This window comes from Dermacentor andersoni, chromosome 6, assembly GCF_023375885.2.
Source record: "Dermacentor andersoni chromosome 6, qqDerAnde1_hic_scaffold, whole genome shotgun sequence".
NCBI lineage: Eukaryota > Metazoa > Arthropoda > Arachnida > Ixodida > Ixodidae > Dermacentor > Dermacentor andersoni.
This window is the reverse complement of record NC_092819.1, coordinates 33349330-33366879: the sequence shown is the minus strand read 5'-3', so window position 1 is coordinate 33366879 and position 17550 is coordinate 33349330. Positions and strand designations below refer to the sequence as shown.

At 46.0% G+C, this 17550-nt stretch overlaps 2 protein-coding genes across 3 annotated transcripts; both read left to right on the top strand.

The window, feature by feature from the left end:
• Nucleotides 1-35: 35 nt before the first annotated feature.
• On the top strand, nt 36-17471 carry LOC126521814 (multiple coagulation factor deficiency protein 2 homolog). 2 transcript variants are annotated; one of them, XM_055066125.2, is made up of 4 exons: nt 36-899; nt 11006-11092; nt 15589-15710; nt 17293-17471. In XM_055066125.2, the coding sequence occupies exons 1-4, from the start codon at nt 886-888 to the stop codon at nt 17370-17372; spliced, it is 303 nt and encodes a 100-aa protein (XP_054922100.1). In that variant the 5' UTR covers nt 36-885; the 3' UTR covers nt 17373-17471. The 2 variants fall into 2 exon arrangements, with proteins under 2 accessions (XP_054922100.1, XP_050026469.2); XM_050170512.3 differs by lacking the exon at nt 36-899 and adding an exon at nt 9390-10181.
• Nucleotides 915-8859, top strand: LOC126521816 (multiple coagulation factor deficiency protein 2 homolog). Its single transcript, XM_050170514.3, has 4 exons — nt 915-1590; nt 2829-2915; nt 4682-4815; nt 8603-8859. Exons 1-4 carry the CDS (start codon nt 1448-1450, stop codon nt 8698-8700), a joined length of 462 nt encoding a protein of 153 aa, XP_050026471.2. The 5' UTR covers nt 915-1447; the 3' UTR covers nt 8701-8859.
• Nucleotides 17472-17550: the final 79 nt, after the last annotated feature.

Here is a 17550-nt window from a genome sequence, read left to right as displayed (position 1 = left end):
GGTATGCAGCACGTGGTCTTAAATTCGTCCCTTATTCATTTAATTTCATTAGTCTCCGGCCGTGCTCACTTTGCATTACTCATGGTGACCGAAATCTTGAATATAAGAAGGCTGTCATCTTGTCTGTTGGGAAAGGGGAGGGGGGAAGGAAGAGAACTGCTTACTTGCTGGTCAGTTTTCACTCGCGACGATTATTTACTTTCCCACTTGCCTATAGTTATTCGACAACAAACCGCAATGATCCATCTAAATTATCTTCCCCCTCCCTCCTGATCCCCTCCACCATTACCTTATTTCGCTTCACGGTTGCGAACGCTGGAGTCGTACTACCCGCTCCACCCGTTTATTAGAAAGGATTACATCGACATCCTGCAGTGGACGTACACTGGGGAATAATGACGGTGAGGTTGTTTCATTGCTCGGCATAAAACTTAAGAACGCCGCCGACATACGCCCACGTCGCTAATATGTTCTAAAAACGTTCCGCGTGACTGCCGCTAAAGTTTAACTAGTCAACAGCGTCATTAGAGAGCGGTGAATGGCGCAAATTGACTATGAACTTTTACGGCAGAAATACGTCATATAATGCGCGGAAATAGATGACATTATTCGCCAAATTTCTAAGAACTCAAGGCGGGCCCTTATATAGTCCGGGGATGCCGTTGGCTTTCCCGGAGCTCTAAAAGCCGGTCCGCTAAAATAGAGCCCGGTGCTGCGGCTCCGTGTTCGAGCTTCCCGCCTCTCGCAGCTGGAGCCGCGCCCATATCCAGAGCCGAAGCCGCGGCTGCAGCCAAAAGCTGACGCTCACCAGCTGGGCCCACGCTGTTGTCGCAAGTGTCGCAACGGCTGGCACTGACGTCAGTCCCTATCGGAGGAAGAGAGCTGATGAAGGATTGTCGGTGGGTGTAAGCGCAGCCGAAGGCTGGAGACGACAACCGCCGCTTACTTTCCTTACTCTCTCTCTCTCCCTTGTCCGCTCTCTCTTGCCCCTCTTCCTCTTGTCGCGAGTTTCGTCTTTCTGGGCACGCCTCAAACGATGATGGTGGGCAGAGCCGTCTGTCGCTAGCGTTCGCAACGGACACGCGTCGAGCCGCGGCCGCTAGCCTACCGCCACTGCGCGAACTCCACGTGTGTTTGTGTGTGTGTGTGCATATTTGTGCGTGCATGCGCGCGCGGTTTCCCCCACGTGGCCTCCCATGCCTGCGTGGCGTTCGTCGCTTAGCTTCGGCAGCTGCTGTCAGGGTTCGAAGCGCGTGAACCTTCAGGCACGGTTGCCGCGTAAACGTTCGGGCTCTCAAACTTGTCGGCGAAGCGGCGGCGGCGGCGACGCAGCGACTGTGTCCTTGCGGTAGGCACTCGAAAGTGATTTTCCTGTCTACAGTGTTTGGACGTTGCGCCGAGCGGAGCACAGCTGTTTTTGTGACCTCGTTGTGAAAAGCAAGAAGACATGCAGACCCTCGCGAGCTGGGGCTTTTGTGCGACTGTTTTGTTCGCCGCTGTCGCGGCGGACCTGCCCCCTGATGCCCAAACCGGCGAGGCAGCTGAGCTACGCAAGAAGTGGTCGGCGGTGGAAGTTGCCCGCGACTTGGGGTGAGTGTAAAATCGACCTGCGCCCACGTCGTTGTAGGTTAACGCAGTAGGTCTTAACTTGCGATGGCCTGCTTTGTTTGTATTTTTCTGTAAGTTTTTTTTTACGAGAAACAGATTTCTTGCCAGTGGATCTAAATAAGTGTTGGTACGTTTGCCTGGGTGGTAAAGGTGGCAATAGGACAAACGTAAGAAAGGTGAAAACCAACGCATGATTGTGCTTAAATTTCTCGTGCATGTACTGCTGCCAAGTTTTTCGAGCCATAATTTACTAGACGTGACCGCGATGGCGTGTGATAACAACGACGAAGTCGCAATGCCGAGTTCTGGTCTGGTTGGACAAATGAAGGCAAAGCGTTTGCGAGGCAGAATCGAGTCACCCGCGGGCTTGCCTCTGAGTAACGAAGGCGATCTTGCGCTACAGTTTATACGATTAAAATATATAAAGTACTCACTCCGAAGTGGCGCTAGAAAACAAGCTAAGCGGAGCATAAACGTTCTTTTTTTTGAAAAACAGATGCTTAGCTTTGGAACTGTCGTGTAGTTAACAGCCGGTTACGCTGCGCTCACACGTCGCATTAACAGGCCATTAAAAGTGACGGCTTTTTCTCTTCATTTCGGCGTGACGACACATAGTACGATTTATAAACACCATTGCCTGAAACCCGGAAGAAATGGGCAGTCGTCGATTCATCCATTACGCAGTATGCCACTCGTGTATACTAAACGTGTGTTCGGGGCTGTGTACTTTCGCAAATTCATGAAAAAAAAAGCGATTTTGTGCGTCTGTTTCATTCGAAACTTTAGTACACGTCGCTTTCGACGTGTCTGACCTTTTCCACGCCGACTGAGCTACGCGCATGGTGAATTTAGGAAGCCTGTTTACGTGTGTCTGTTCTAAGCACTTTCTCTTTTTTCATCCGACGTCATGGCTAACTGCAGAACTAAAAAAAAAATTCTTTAGGGCCCCTAGTGGTGAAGGTCAAGACGTTTAGCAGTTTGAGCATTAACAGCTTTATTGGCGGTGGTCAGATTCTACATTATTCCAAATTTTTCTAGACTAGAGATAACTTGTTTCGTTCTCCGCTGATTCAGTGAAGATTTAAACAGTAATTGTTCAAACGGAATGCCCTAAATATTAATTATGGGGCTTTACGCACCAAAGCAACTCGCGGACTGTTGTGCTTTAGAATATAGACTTTTCTGTTCACTTACGTCTTTTGTATGCGTTTTGTTTGCAGTCATATTAGACAGGACGTCGCGAAGATGATTGAACTTGAAAGCGCCGGAGTAATGTCGCAGGATGAATTGTCATTCTACTATTTCAGGTAAGCGAGCAAGCGGGTAATTTTTTGTGCCTGTAGCCTGTGCAATAAGACTTTCGTGCATCTAAATCGTAGCTCTGTGAACTTTAGCGCTAGTATATGTATTAGGATTACTATTTTCTGATTTTTAAATTTGCAATCGCTCTGATGTTTCAGTGAAAGCGAACTTATTTTTAACGTTGTGTGGTATTGGATACGAGATACGGGAGGCGTTCACGAGATCTGCGGTTTCTTTGTGCGCGATGATATAGAAGATTAGTTACAGCCCTAGTGACAACAGGAAGCCCTCCAAACGAACGTTTCGTCTACTTCGCGCTTCGAGTAATCAACTGCAGGCTGTTTTGTGATGTGGCTCTCCAACGTTTCGGTTTATTTTTCCTGCTTATTTACAGAAGCGGGGGCAGAGGCTAATCGCTGTACGAACTGACAATGGCATCTGCTTCTAACGCAGTGCGACAAGCAGCTCGACGAGCAGGAGCATGCAATAATGGCGTGATCAAAATCGGCGAGAAAGTACACTAAAAATGAAACAATAGTTTACTATACTACTATACAGCACTATGGAAACTATATATAGATTTAACAAGCTATTGTACAAAATAAGACAGCAATAACAGCAACAATGACAAGAAAAAATTACACGAACTCAATATGTTTTATCAAACGAGATTTGAAAACATCACTATCACAAATAATGAAATTAAGAAGCATTAGAAGTGGATGGTGTAACAAATAATGACTTCTTACGCTTGTGTATGCGGTTTGCCCCCCCCCCCCCCTTTTTTTTTTTTGTTGCATGTCAGCTAGTGTTGAGCCACTTGAAATCTTGGACTGTGCCTTGTTTAGGAGCAAACAAATGCTTATTATCGCAATCACATGCATAGATATCTGACACGGTTTCTTCAAGTTCGTGCTTCAAACGCTTCGTACATCATATTTATGATGTTTCCGTCACGCTAGCTTCGCGATATCAGCGTAGATAGAATGAGGGAGAACACACGCACACAGCATTGCGTTGTAGCTGCGCTGCGCACGCATAAAAAATGTTTGCTTACAAAAAAAAAAAAAAGTCGTGACAAGCATGACGGAAACCTACCTTTTAATGTTGATAGCCGAACTCCACATCTGCGTTGAGCTGCGACACTGAGCGTTCGCGCTGACCAATTCGAACGATATGGTTGGGTCGTGATTTCGTGTATGGAGACAAATTCTACGTAGTGACAACTTTATTCTATGGAAATTACCTATGTAAATTCTATATTCTTTACTTTAACGAGCGATATATGTTCGGTCGATAGCAGAGTTGATAGTGTTTCGAACATATAATGCAAGAAATACGAACCTATTGTCTTAATTAAGTTTATTAGCGCTTCTCTCCACTGAATGTTTACGCGATACAGAGAGACTGTCGTCGATTTTATTGTCCGTGAGAACTAGCGTGTACTAGTCTACTGCACTCTAGTGAGAGCCTAAGATCGAAGTACCAGATACACCGCTGGTGTAACAAGAATATGTACATATGCGTCATGCGGTTACGTTAGCACATTTCCATTACGTCACGGCGAACGCGTACGAACTTCTTTCAGTATCGGTGCTGATCTGGAACTACTTTATTTTTTTCGAGCGCGGTGGCTACGAGTGCTGATGCAGTGCGCCCCCCCCTCCCCCCCATTTATTTGGGGCGGTTGAGCCCGAGCTCAATTCTTAAATTGTTGCCAAGTCCTACAGTTGCTCGCACCTCAGACCGATTTGTGGATTGCATGTCACAGGATGCACGACTTCGACAACAACAACCTGCTGGACGGCCAAGAGATGATGGCGGCCATGTACCACTCCAGCCACCACGAGAAAGGCGGCCACGAGGACGAAAAGATGGAGATCATACCGGAGGCGGAAATCGCCAGTGAGTTAAGCCTTCGGCAGCACTGCACATTACTAACTTCACGCACATTACTAACTTCACTTCGTAGTGGCTATGGCGTCGCGCTTCTAAGCCCGCACATTACTAACTTCACTTCGTAGTGGCTACGGCGTCGCGCTTCTAAGCCCGCACATTACTAACTTCACTTCGTAGTGGCTATGGCGTCGCGCTTCTAAGCCCGCACATTACTAACTTCACTTCGTAGTGGCTACGGCGTCGCGCTTCTAAGCCCGCACATTACTAACTTCACTTCGTAGTGGCTACGGCGTCGCGCTTCTAAGCCCGCACATTACTAACTTCACTTCGTAGTGGCTACGGCGTCGCGCTTCTAAGCCCGCACATTACTAACTTCACTTCGTAGTGGCTATGGCGTCGCGCTTCTAAGCCCGCACATTACTAACTTCACTTCGTAGTGGCTATGGCGTCGCGCTTCTAAGCCCGCACATTACTAACTTCACTTCGTAGTGGCTACGGCGTCGCGCTTCTAAGCCCGCACATTACTAACTTCACTTCGTAGTGGCTATGGCGTCGCGCTTCTAAGCCCGCACATTACTAACTTCACTTCGTAGTGGCTACGGCGTCGCGCTTCTAAGCCCGCACATTACTAACTTCACTTCGTAGTGGCTACGGCGTCGCGCTTCTAAGCCCGCACATTACTAACTTCACTTCGTAGTGGCTACGGCGTCGCGCTTCTAAGCCCGCACATTACTAACTTCACTTCGTAGTGGCTATGGCGTCGCGCTTCTAAGCCCGCACATTACTAACTTCACTTCGTAGTGGCTACGGCGTCGCGCTTCTAAGCCCGCACATTACTAACTTCACTTCGTAGTGGCTACGGCGTCGCGCTTCTAAGCCCGCACATTACTAACTTCACTTCGTAGTGGCTATGGCGTCGCGCTTCTAAGCCCGCACATTACTAACTTCACTTCGTAGTGGCTATGGCGTCGCGCTTCTAAGCCCGCACATTACTAACTTCACTTCGTAGTGGCTACGGCGTCGCGCTTCTAAGCCCGCACATTACTAACTTCACTTCGTAGTGGCTATGGCGTCGCGCTTCTAAGCCCGCACATTACTAACTTCACTTCGTAGTGGCTACGGCGTCGCGCTTCTAAGCCCGCACATTACTAACTTCACTTCGTAGTGGCTATGGCGTCGCGCTTCTAAGCCCGCACATTACTAACTTCACTTCGTAGTGGCTACGGCGTCGCGCTTCTAAGCCCGCACATTACTAACTTCACTTCGTAGTGGCTACGGCGTCGCGCTTCTAAGCCCGCACATTACTAACTTCACTTCGTAGTGGCTACGGCGTCGCGCTTCTAAGCCCGCACATTACTAACTTCACTTCGTAGTGGCTACGGCGTCGCGCTTCTAAGCCCGCACATTACTAACTTCACTTCGTAGTGGCTACGGCGTCGCGCTTCTAAGCCCGCACATTACTAACTTCACTTCGTAGTGGCTATGGCATCGCACTTCTAAGCCCGAGGGCGTGGGAACAAACCCGGGCCGCGGCGGCCGCATTTCGACGGGGGCGAAATGCTAGAAACGCCCGTGTACCGTGCATAGGGTGCACGTTTAAGGAACCCCAGGGGGGTCAAAATTATTCCGGAGTCTCCCGTTACGACGTTCCTCATGATCTTATCGCAATTGTGGCAAGTGAAAACCCAGAATCTAATTCTAACTGATTCATATTAGTGTAACCTTTAATAACGATCACACTTTCGCCCACGGAACAGTTCGTTAAGCCGATGTGACGCCTAGGTGCAACCAGAATAATGAGAACCTAAAATGACCTGCGCGGTAGCTTCTTTTACCTCGGAAGGCATTGAAAATGTGCGCTTTACATGAAGGCTACCGTGACAGGAGAGTACGCCTTCACATAATCATCTGACCTTGCATATTAAAGCTTTGAATTGCATATAATCACGCCGCAGTATGTGCATGTTCTGAAATTGTCCTTCTTGTTTTGGCATTCTAGGGAATAACTCTACTACCAGTTTTAGAACGGCGCGATATGAGAACATATTCCCCCACGCTTCCCCATATTTCCAGCTTTTTTTAAGTTCCGGGGTGCTGTTAGGAAGGTATAACTGAAGGTTATTATCATGAATGGGACCGGCGCGCGAATTAACGCAGCAAAGTCATCGAAGCTGCCTCTTGTTTTCAGTCCAGGTGGCCCCTAGAGTCTTGAAGCTCCTTTACCATCAGCATCATAATCACGCCACACCTCTCAGAGAGAGAGATCGAGAGAGAATAAATCTGAGCCCTGCTCACGATAGTAAACATTTAAAAAAAATTCGCACACGCATTATTTGAATTCTTAAGTAGTCTAAACCGTTGTGTACTGCACTGGACCGCACATAAGTGATACTCCGTACTACTATACACATACCTGCCAACTTTCTCCAATTTTCCGTAAGACTGATAAATTTTGGCTCGTTCTGCGGCTTTACGAACGACGCGTCGACGTTTAGGAAAAAAGTAAATTCTGTTCGCAACGAAGCTTCGCTCGTTGGTCTCCGAACCTTCCTTCCGTTGCAATCCCTTCTGATGGTGAAAGCATTCGAGAGCGGTACTTGCTTCGAGGAAGTCTATACGGAGTTCCTGAAGCAGGAGAATTGGGCAACGGCAGACTTGTTGTGTACGGGGCCCGTTGCAGTCTTTGACTTTGGGACCCTCGTCTGTATAGTGTCTCTTCCCAATTCATTGCATTTAAAGAATAAGAAACTGAAACTTCAGAAGTCACTGTGATCTGGAAACAGTGTATTTCTTGTCGGTATTTGCTGTGCCAGGTGTCCTGCTGCTTGTGCGCAGCGTTTGAAAGCAAGTGATTTCATATAAAGGTGCGTACATTACGTATCCCTGAAAAGACGCCTGCTCAGGGAAGCTTAAAAAAAAAAAAAAAAAACGCGTGCTATCGTTCGTCTCCCTTACCACTCGGTGTCACGTCTGCAAGAGTTTGCGAATTTTGAAATTCGCAGCTTGGCAGGCATGTACGCGTAGCTGCCTGTTCAATCGAGGACCCTCCGAGTGATGTCGGTACCACGGGTGGCGTTAAAGAGTAGAATACCACATTGTTCGATTTCCTTGCTCATCGTGAATAGTTTATTCGAGCCAAGCGCAGTGCCACTCGCTGATTTATGCAAATATTGATCGTAAAGTTACTTCGCGAATGCGCGAAGATCAGTTCAGACAGATGGTGCATGAAGCGTGGATGCTGCCCGATTGTGTGTTTTTTATTCACCGTTAAATTGGATCCAAACTTTCTCGCGACCACGTTTTCTTCATCGACTGCTATCACATGCAACGAAAGGAGGCAATTGGCTTTTCTTTTAGTGTCCAGCTGCATTACCCTCGTTTTCCCGGTTTTAACGTCGTTGATGCCCGGTCCTCATTACGCTAAGGGTATATTCAAAATTTTCACGCAATACGAGCTTTTTTTTTTTCAGCAACTTATGTCGCTACGATTCCTGGAAAAAACGTATTAGAGGTGTACCAGAAATATATTAGCGAAGCGACGGTCTTTTAATCACACAAGATGGTTAAAGGTCAAAGGTGCGGAGGGTCTGAATCCTAGTTTGTTTTTCACTGAGCGCATTGTTTGTGTGAAGTTTTTAAGTTAACGAAAATGCCTCACAATAATAATGGCTTGGGTAGCATGCTGTGCCCACCTTCGTCTCTAATTTTGAAGGAGTTGTGTATTTTCGCTTAGCGTACGCGTGAAACTACAGTGAGTGTTCTGGCTTCTTCTTTGTTTTTTTTTTTTTTTCAGGCTACGTGGACTCTGCTCTTTTAGCTGACAAAAACCACGACGGCTATATTTCGTATCCGGAATTAAGGGCAAGCGACCTTGCAAAGCAGCATACTTAAATCTTTGTACAAAGGTGATACCATTATGCGCCCACTGCATTTTCACATACATCGTTTTATTTAGAATTGTTTTTTGTTCGGCACACAGTGCCTTCTCAGTGCCTTTATACTACTGCTTTACTGAGTCCTTTTACTCACAATAAAGTATTTTGCCGCGTTTCTGTGTCTCTTTCTTGTACTGCTTTTTTTTCAGTTACTGTAACTGCTCCTACTACTTGGAGTGAAGTTGCCATCGACATATATATATATATATATATATACTAGATACATATTTACCTACATATATGCATACATCGACATATACCTACATAGATTATGTTATGGCTTGTCACGGATGAGCTGAGGGAAAGTTACATACAGTTGGCGAAAAAAGTCCGAATGTTATTTGCATATTCTGTAATTAATGTCTACATTGTGTCATCAAGCGTCGCTCGCTTTAATTGGGGATGGCCCCGTTAGTAGTAAACCCGACACATCAACGTTGCATCCACATTCTGAAAAACATTGGCGTCGATATGTAATCTAACGTGCATGTTTATCAGTGAATAATTTGCGAACGTTCATTCTAAATTTTGGCTGTCGTCAGCGCTTGGATACTATAATGAAGGGTTCCCCGACGAATGCGATTACTCTGCACGATGTGCATTTTTTTTGTGTGAAAGTGGTCGAGAGGAAGTTTCAGTAGACGGGGCGAGAAATTGCACGAAATGCTACTCGTCTCTGCGTACAGTAGTACAAAATCAGGATAGTTTGTGGCAACGATCAGTACAGGGGGATGTGCACGCAGGTGTTTGAGACAGGATTCGCATGTGCTATACCGCGAATATTTCGAAGGAAATTTCACCGGCCGTTACTTTTCTGTGTGTATGGGAGTAACTGGAACGAAAGACAATTCAAAGCCGTCTTCGTTGGCCGCGGCGCTTTCGTAAGCACAGCTGCCGGACAGGTGGCGTCGTTGAGATATTCATTCTCATCAAAGTTGGCGAAGCCCTGTAGGAAAAAAAAAACAGTAAAAGAGGAGAGAAGCGTGGCAGCTTTGAGAACACTGCCAGCAGGCGCTCCGAATATGTACGTGGAAAGACCTACATTTGTTCCGTAACGTGATACGACGACGACGTCATCTCCACGTCTGTTCGCGGATGCCTGTTGCTTCCGCTCACACAGAAATAAGTAGTGCTGTGGGTCAGCAGTGGATTCTGATACGGAATTAGCGTCCGTGCTACTTTTTCGTGTCTGTGTGTGTGTAAGTCACCGGGTGATACGTTTGAAGACTCGCACATGTATTATCGGCGATTCGTGAGAAAGGCGCCCGCAGAAACCCGCTGCAGTTGGTTCCTGCGTTGCGCCGCGTTTCTCGCTTGCACGTGGGTCGTTGGCGCACACGTAGACTCGACTTTGCACGGCGCTCCGAAACCGTCCAGCGCAGCGGCGGCTGAGCTGCACCACAAGTGGTCCACTGCGGACGTGGTCCGGGACCTTGAGTGAGTTGAACACGGCGATTTGGGTGATTAATCTGAACTCCTGTCCCCCCTCTCTCCCTCTGCCCCTATCTATCTATCTATCTATCTATCTATCTATCTATCTATCTATCTATCTATCTATCTATCTATCTATCTATCTATCTATCTATCTATCTATCTATCTGTCTGTCTGTCTGTCTGTCTGTCTGTCTGTCTGTCTGTCTGTCTGTCTGTCTCTGTCTGTCTGTCTGTCTGTCTGTCTGTCTGTCTGTCTGTCTGTCTGTCTGTCTTTCTTTCTTTCTTTCTTTCTTTCTTTCTTTCTTTCTTTCTTTCTTTCTTTCTTTCTTTCTTTCTTTCTTTCTTTCACCCCCCCCTCCCCACGTGTGCGGTATTAAATAGGCGAAGTGTACATAGTTAATTTTCCTGCCTGTTTCTTTCCAACTATATCGTTCTGGGTGTACAGTTGCTTAAAAAAATTTCTAGAGGGAACTCTGGTAGGGAACTCCTTTGCAATAACACTTACGTGATCAGTCTGTGATGACAAGGCTAATTAAAAATGTTAAGAACGAAGGAGCAAGGACCTCGGAATTCAGAAGGTTCAAACTCCAGGCAAATACAAGCCCATCATTGCCTCGCTGGCTTAACTGCCATGCTACGAGACGGCGATTTGGCCCAGTAGAGACAGACCACCTTTTATTGCAATCCCACTGTGAAACTATGTCGCAGGAGTGTCGCGTATACGAAACGAGTAAAAAAGAAAACCCACCCGTACTATCTGTTCGCAAGTGACTTTCGGATTGCCACTATGCCACCTGCTAACCGTGCACTTTCCTTTTCTGGTCTAGGCACATTAAAGAAGACGTGGCAAAAATAATTCAGCTGCAGAGTACGGGAGAGCTGTCCACAGAAGAAATGTACTTTTATTATTTTAGGTAAGGCTTGGTGGGTCGGGGTACTGGGAGGATTTGCAATTTTTAACCGTGTTACCATATTGAACTCAGCCTAGAAATGTACTTCGACAACAGTGATTTCGCCTGTTAGTTGACCATCGTGAAATGTATGTGTATTTATGTAAATTTCATTCATTGCACACTACCTTAACGACCCCCAAAAGAGGGTTAACAGCATCACTAAATAAATAAATAAATAAATAAATAAATAAATAAATAAATAAATAAATAAGCATTACATGTATCTTAAGCGTTGCGAATGTTTGCATGTTCAAGTTACCCGCGGTCACCCGCCGTGGTTGCTGAGTGGCTATGGTGTTAGGCTGCTGAGCACGAGGTCGCGGGATCGAATCCCGGCCACGGCGGCCGCATTTCGACGGGGGCGAAATGCGAAAACACCCGTGTACTTAGATTTAGGTGCACGTTAAAGAACCCCAGGTGGTCGAAATTTCCGGAGTCCTCCACTACGGCGTGCCTCATAATCAGAAAGTGGTTTTGGCACGTAAAACCCCATAATTTAATGTTTTTCCCGCGGTCATCATCCACGCAATGGGCGTATTATGTAACTTGGACGAAGCTTTCCACTATAAAGGAGTTTCCAAAGCAAGCGGTTGAAACCAGCGGAGTAATTGTCGACAGTCGCTTTCGCCAACCTGGCATAACCTTGTGGCTAGCCTACATGGCTAACTGTAGTACAACATTAATGGCTCAAATGCCAATTTGAAGGCACAAAAACTATGTCAGGAAATGTGGAACGTGTTCACGAATATCCGGTGAAGTTCATATCGCACGTTTTCCAGATCAACGAGCATCACTATTTGTTCGCTTACAAGGATTGTAGCACTTTCAAATGTGGGCTCAGGAAAAGGAGCGAGCATTATATGGGCGTTGCTTTAAAGCAGCAAATAAGCGGCGCGGTGGGCCCAAAATTAACCTAAAAAAATGGGAAGTGACACTGCGCGACAGAGGCCCATTTAAGCGTGAAATTCTTCAAGATCTGCCAAAAAACTTACTAAGTGGACAGACTGGCCCGGATGTCATTATTCCCCCCAAATGGCTTCCTCGCACAGGCATCACAGCCCAGAATCGCGGGAAAATGCGGTGCTTTATTTTTTTGTGTTGTTGTTGTTACATATTCTTGGGGACAGATATATAGCGATTCCAGTGCTAGATTCAGAATTTAATGTGAAAGGAGGATGGCTTTAGCATTGGTTGGCATGAATTTCGCAGCTGTCACATGTTTCCCAAATTATTGACTGTGGGCTCACAGAGTTTCCCACGGGTAAAAACAGGACACACTGCTCAAGGCGATTGAGAAAGTTGAACGCTTTACTCGAGAGGCAGGCATGAAATGCGCACCAGAGAATCGGAACTCAAACACTCGAGGAGAACTGAGCACCCGGACATAAGCTCAATATTGTACGGGCAGCCGATCAGAGAGGTGCAAAATCTCAGAATGCTGGGCATGTGGATACAAGACAACGACAGGGTATCACACACGCTACAATCATTAATGATTGTAGTGAATGTGGCACGAACGATCCACAGAGTCACAAAACAACGAACAGGCTTTGAAGAAGCGGAGACGGTCAGACTCGTGCAAGCATTCGTTATAAACAGAGTGACACATAGCCTGCCCTTTCGAAAACTAAGAAAGAAAAAAGCTGTAACGACCAATAGACCTCCATCATCAGAGCAGCGTATAAGGCTGCCCTGAGGGTACAAAAAAAAAAAAAAAAACAGGATTGAGAGCGCGCAGGCTCTTAGCATATGCAACACATATATGAAGAACACTCCACGTGGCGTGGTCTTGGAACAAAGAGAACGTCTGAATTCAACAGAACAAGGAAGGGCCATGCTGCAAAAGGTTGGATGTCCCCTGAGAGCCTAGTACGGCGGAGAAGAAACAGCTTTGCTACTCAGGCAAAGAAGAGAGAAAATTCTAGATTCGCCCATCCCAAAGAATATCAACACGGAACGCCACCAAAGCAGCACAGAAACACGATAAAAGGCTTTACAAAACAAATAAGGAATACATCTAGACATATACTACACGGACGCGTGTAGAGTGGCAACAAAAAGATTCACAGTAGTGGCACACAATCAGCCCGCAGCGATAGCAGTCTCCATTCGGATTCCTCCGGCCTGCACGACGGAGGCAGCAGCCATAGCGCTGGGCCTTTGAGATGCAGATGCAAAAGAACAATCTGCATTGGTCATGACGGACTTCTAGGCGGCATGCCGTTCGTACATGACGGGTACCATCCTACACAATATCCACGGAATGATAGGCATCACCCTAGAATGTCACTACGCGATAATTTGGACTCGTGTGAAACGAGAGTGCTGCTTGCTGGGCCATTTGGTTCATATTGAAACTTTAGAAAACCAGCGAAAAAATTGAGATGCAAAGACGACGGAAAGAAGCTGGTGTGGTGTCTCTTCTTTCCGTCGTGCTTGCGTCTCAATTTTTTAGCTGGTTTTGTCAATTGTGAAACGAGATGGCGGACCGAACTGCTCGAGGAATAAGCATGCGAACATCGGTCGGTCCTTTCGAGGAACCCCCGTCCACCCGCACTACATGCTCGGCAATCAAAGAAAAGGAGAAACAAATACAGCCGCCCACACCCCGACCTTAAGTGGGGACAGGCCAGTGATTGGCACCGCATACAGACAAACACATATCCACACCTACAAATACTTTGTAAGATACACCCAGCACTTTATAGGGATACATGTCCTTGGGGGTGGGGGAGGAAGGGGGGCAGAGCAGCCAGCTCTTGCCCACGTAACGTTGACGCGTAAACTACGGCCTTCGAATTCCAATTCGCCCTTTGCGGCGCAAATGCCAAGTAATAGGCAATGAGAGGTTTGGCTTGCTAGCGAAGATCTAGAGAGCTAGAGAGCTCTTCTCAATCAAGCCCAGCGAGCTGCAGGGACCAGTGAAGCTCTGGACTGAGGGACCCACCGGCCGCCCAAACCTCCTAAGAGAAATATATTTCCGAAATGTTAAATATATAATGGCACGTTGCCGATTGAAACCAATGTAATATCCCGCTCTTTAAATGTTCTGACCAAATTAATAAAGGGGGAAATCAGACATCCACCCGTTCGTAGCAATTGCTACAAAGGAAACCCATACGGGTTACTCGAAAGAAAAGCCTCAGAGTTGAAGAAAAATCCGTCCTGGTCCGGGACTCGAACCCGGGACCACCACAACTCTGAGGCTTTTCTTTCGAGGAACCCGTATGGATTTCCTTTGTAGCAATTGCTACGAACGGGTGGATGTTTGATTTTCCCTTTATTAATTACTTCTCTACACCTTGCGGGTTTCCGCGGAACTACGTCATTCTGACCAAAGTGGCATAATAACGCTGCGTTCCCCTACAAGTTCAAAAAACAGTTATACCAGAGACTCTGGTTATAGCTTGCCTCCAGCCCCCCTTTCACACGTACACTCTGAAAACAGTTTGCACACTCTGGGGCGTATATATCTGTCCTACAAGACCCACCATCATCTATCTTGCGAGTCTTTAACCCTGTATACCTCCAGGTCGAACGAAATGCACGTTATCAACATGACACAGCATTCTTGACTGGCAAGCACCGAGCGTAGAGTCTTCAAGAAAGGAAACACAAGCAAGACAGATTATTATAGTTTTGAGATAAAAGATACTCCTCAAAGGGTGTAAATTGTTTTTAGAGCGTAAAAATGTGATTACAGAAATGGTCAGCATATAAACTGGAGAGGCATGAACGCATGAACGTTAAAAAAAAAAAACCATGAGAGCCGACTGGAGAATTGTAATCGACTAAGGGGGAAATGATCAATCCACTTAAATCCACTTGACGACGTGCAGCGCTGTGTACGTCGCCTCTGCTTTCGTCCTGCCCTTCGCACTGTTTCTACGCCTTGATTAAATCCGCTTACACTGAGAAGAAGTGGCCTCCCTAATTTATGTGCCAGAATTAAGACGTTGTTCGCAGGCTCCTGTAACATTTGCAATATTTCAGTAACGTTTGGATACATATGACCAAACATTTATTCGGCTTCTGAATGGAACATATACGCCAACGTACGCCACGTCGGCGTACGCTCTGTCTGTTCGTGCTCTTGTCCTCATCTTACTCTGCTCTGTTGCGCTCGATTTAAACTCGAAAGATATCACACGCATAGGATAGAGTTGTAGCAATTGATAAACTCCGTATGCGGCTCGGTTTTAAAGGAATGCTTTTTCTTAGATGCAGCCCGTAGTCTAAAACGTGAATGAAAATTTAATTTTGCTTGTATGTTAGACGTGCCAAATTACTCAGATTCCGTAAACGAAATATTCGGATCGTTTTGGTCATTTTTTTATGCCGAGCCTTGCCGATTGTGTTGAGAACACTATGAGCTTATTGGCCCTGGTGCAACTGATAGCCCCGCCTTGTAAGTTCTCTAATGTCGTTCCCTATCGCTGCCGCTGCTGTGGCTGCAGGATGCACGATTTCGACGACAACAATTTGCTGGACGGCCACGAGCTGAAAGCCGCGATGTTGCACACTATTGCCCACCGCCCTGGCGCTGAGGAGCACTCAGTGCCCGAAGAATCTATCGCAGGTGAGCAAGCGTATGGCCTTCGAGATCGGTCGTGCGCGCTGCCCGATAACGGAGGCCATGGTAAGCGTACAGTTTTGTATGAAAAACGCCAGAGGGAAACATGGCGCTAGTGTAGTCGCACGCCGCCAGTACGGAAATGATGGCCAGTTCGCATGTGATCACGAAACTTCAAAACATCTCTTGTACCCACAATAGGGACGGGTCAATAATCAGGTAGTTGTAAGCATCGACGACTAGAGGAAAACGACCTTAAAAAAGTAAAACCGTGTACAAAGAGTAGTGTGTAATTGAGAAGTGAGACCAGATGCATGGGCAATTATATTTAAAAGAAATTGGAAAATGATTCATTCACGGATTGGCGTAAACTTCGTCCTCGTGGCTTCAGCCGACCTTGTGCACATCATTTCAATTTTGTAGCGTCACAATAATTAGTCTTAACCTCTACTTGCTGCAATGCAGTAATCTTCCAGGGCATTAGAAAAATAAATAGTTGTATACATGGTGATAATTTTTAAGCTTTTAGGAATTTTTAAAGATTGCCTGTGGCAGATAGCATAATTCTTCTCCTTCAGCTGGTGTATTCGAAGAGGCGCATATTACTAGCCCGATAAATAGAAACACATGTTAAACTAATTAACAAAACCTGACTAAGTTAATTACTTTACGGAACATATTGCAAGTTATGAATTGTAGTCGGCGAGATTGCAAAACCCACCCAGTTGAATTTCCAAGATGACACCACTTTCGAGATATTACCCGAAGCGTGGGATGAAATACATGGGCGTTCCAGTTACCTTTGTGCTTGGGTCCATAAGATACTGTTTTGTTAAAAAAAAAGTAAGGGGATCAACAGCGCATTTTTGCCGCGAGTTTGATGGTGCATATCTCCGAACTGGTGTCATTCCGGAAATTAATTCCAAGTGGATATGCCTGACAAACTCAACGGCTGTATACAATTCGTAAATTGAAATACGTGTCTGAAAGTAAATAATTAATCTAATTAGCGAATTTTGTTCATTAGTTGAATATATGTTTCGATCTGTTGTGGAAGTAATGTGTGCCTGTCAGAACAATCCAGCTCAAGAAATAGAATTAAGTAATCTGCTGCAGGCGATTTTTACAAATTACATAAAACTTATGATCACCCTGTAGAATGTAAAGAAATGCCTGTTACGAAGCTTCATGTAGATTCATTCAGCAGTGGGCACGCTCGAAATAGCGTAATTTATATAGACGATGGAAATTATGTGTTTGCCCCTATAAGGATATTAACATCATATAGCTCTTTTAAATGTGTTCTGCATGGCTAGGTGTCTGGCAAACAAAAATAAATCAACGCGCTTCATGGTCACGTTCTGCTCTTTCGTTAGTGTGCTTTATTTCCGGATAATGTGTTTTATGTATTACCTTGAATTTTTTGTTTTTCTGAGTGATACCCATCTTGAAGTTTGCGCTCATGAAATATCCTGATGTTTCTTTCAATACTGATAACTACTGTCGTGGAGCCTCACGGCTGTTACGATTCGTTGATAACGACAATCTACTTCGCCACGTACACTTAATGTTCGTTTTTGGTTTCCAGGTTACGTGGACGCCGCTTTGAAGTCGGACGCAAATCAGGACGGCTTCATTTCGTACCCGGAAATAAGAGCGGTCATGTAGTCATTTGCGCACGTTGTTCACGCACACACTGAATCATCGTCATTCACTAGCAACGTCAGTAAAGCACCATTGAAACTCCCCGTTTTCTGTTCTCCGCTATTGATTTCGTGCTTGTCACTGAAAGTTGCGGTGGGTCTCAGAGACAGAAAACGTGTTGGTCGTCCACTGCTGAACCACC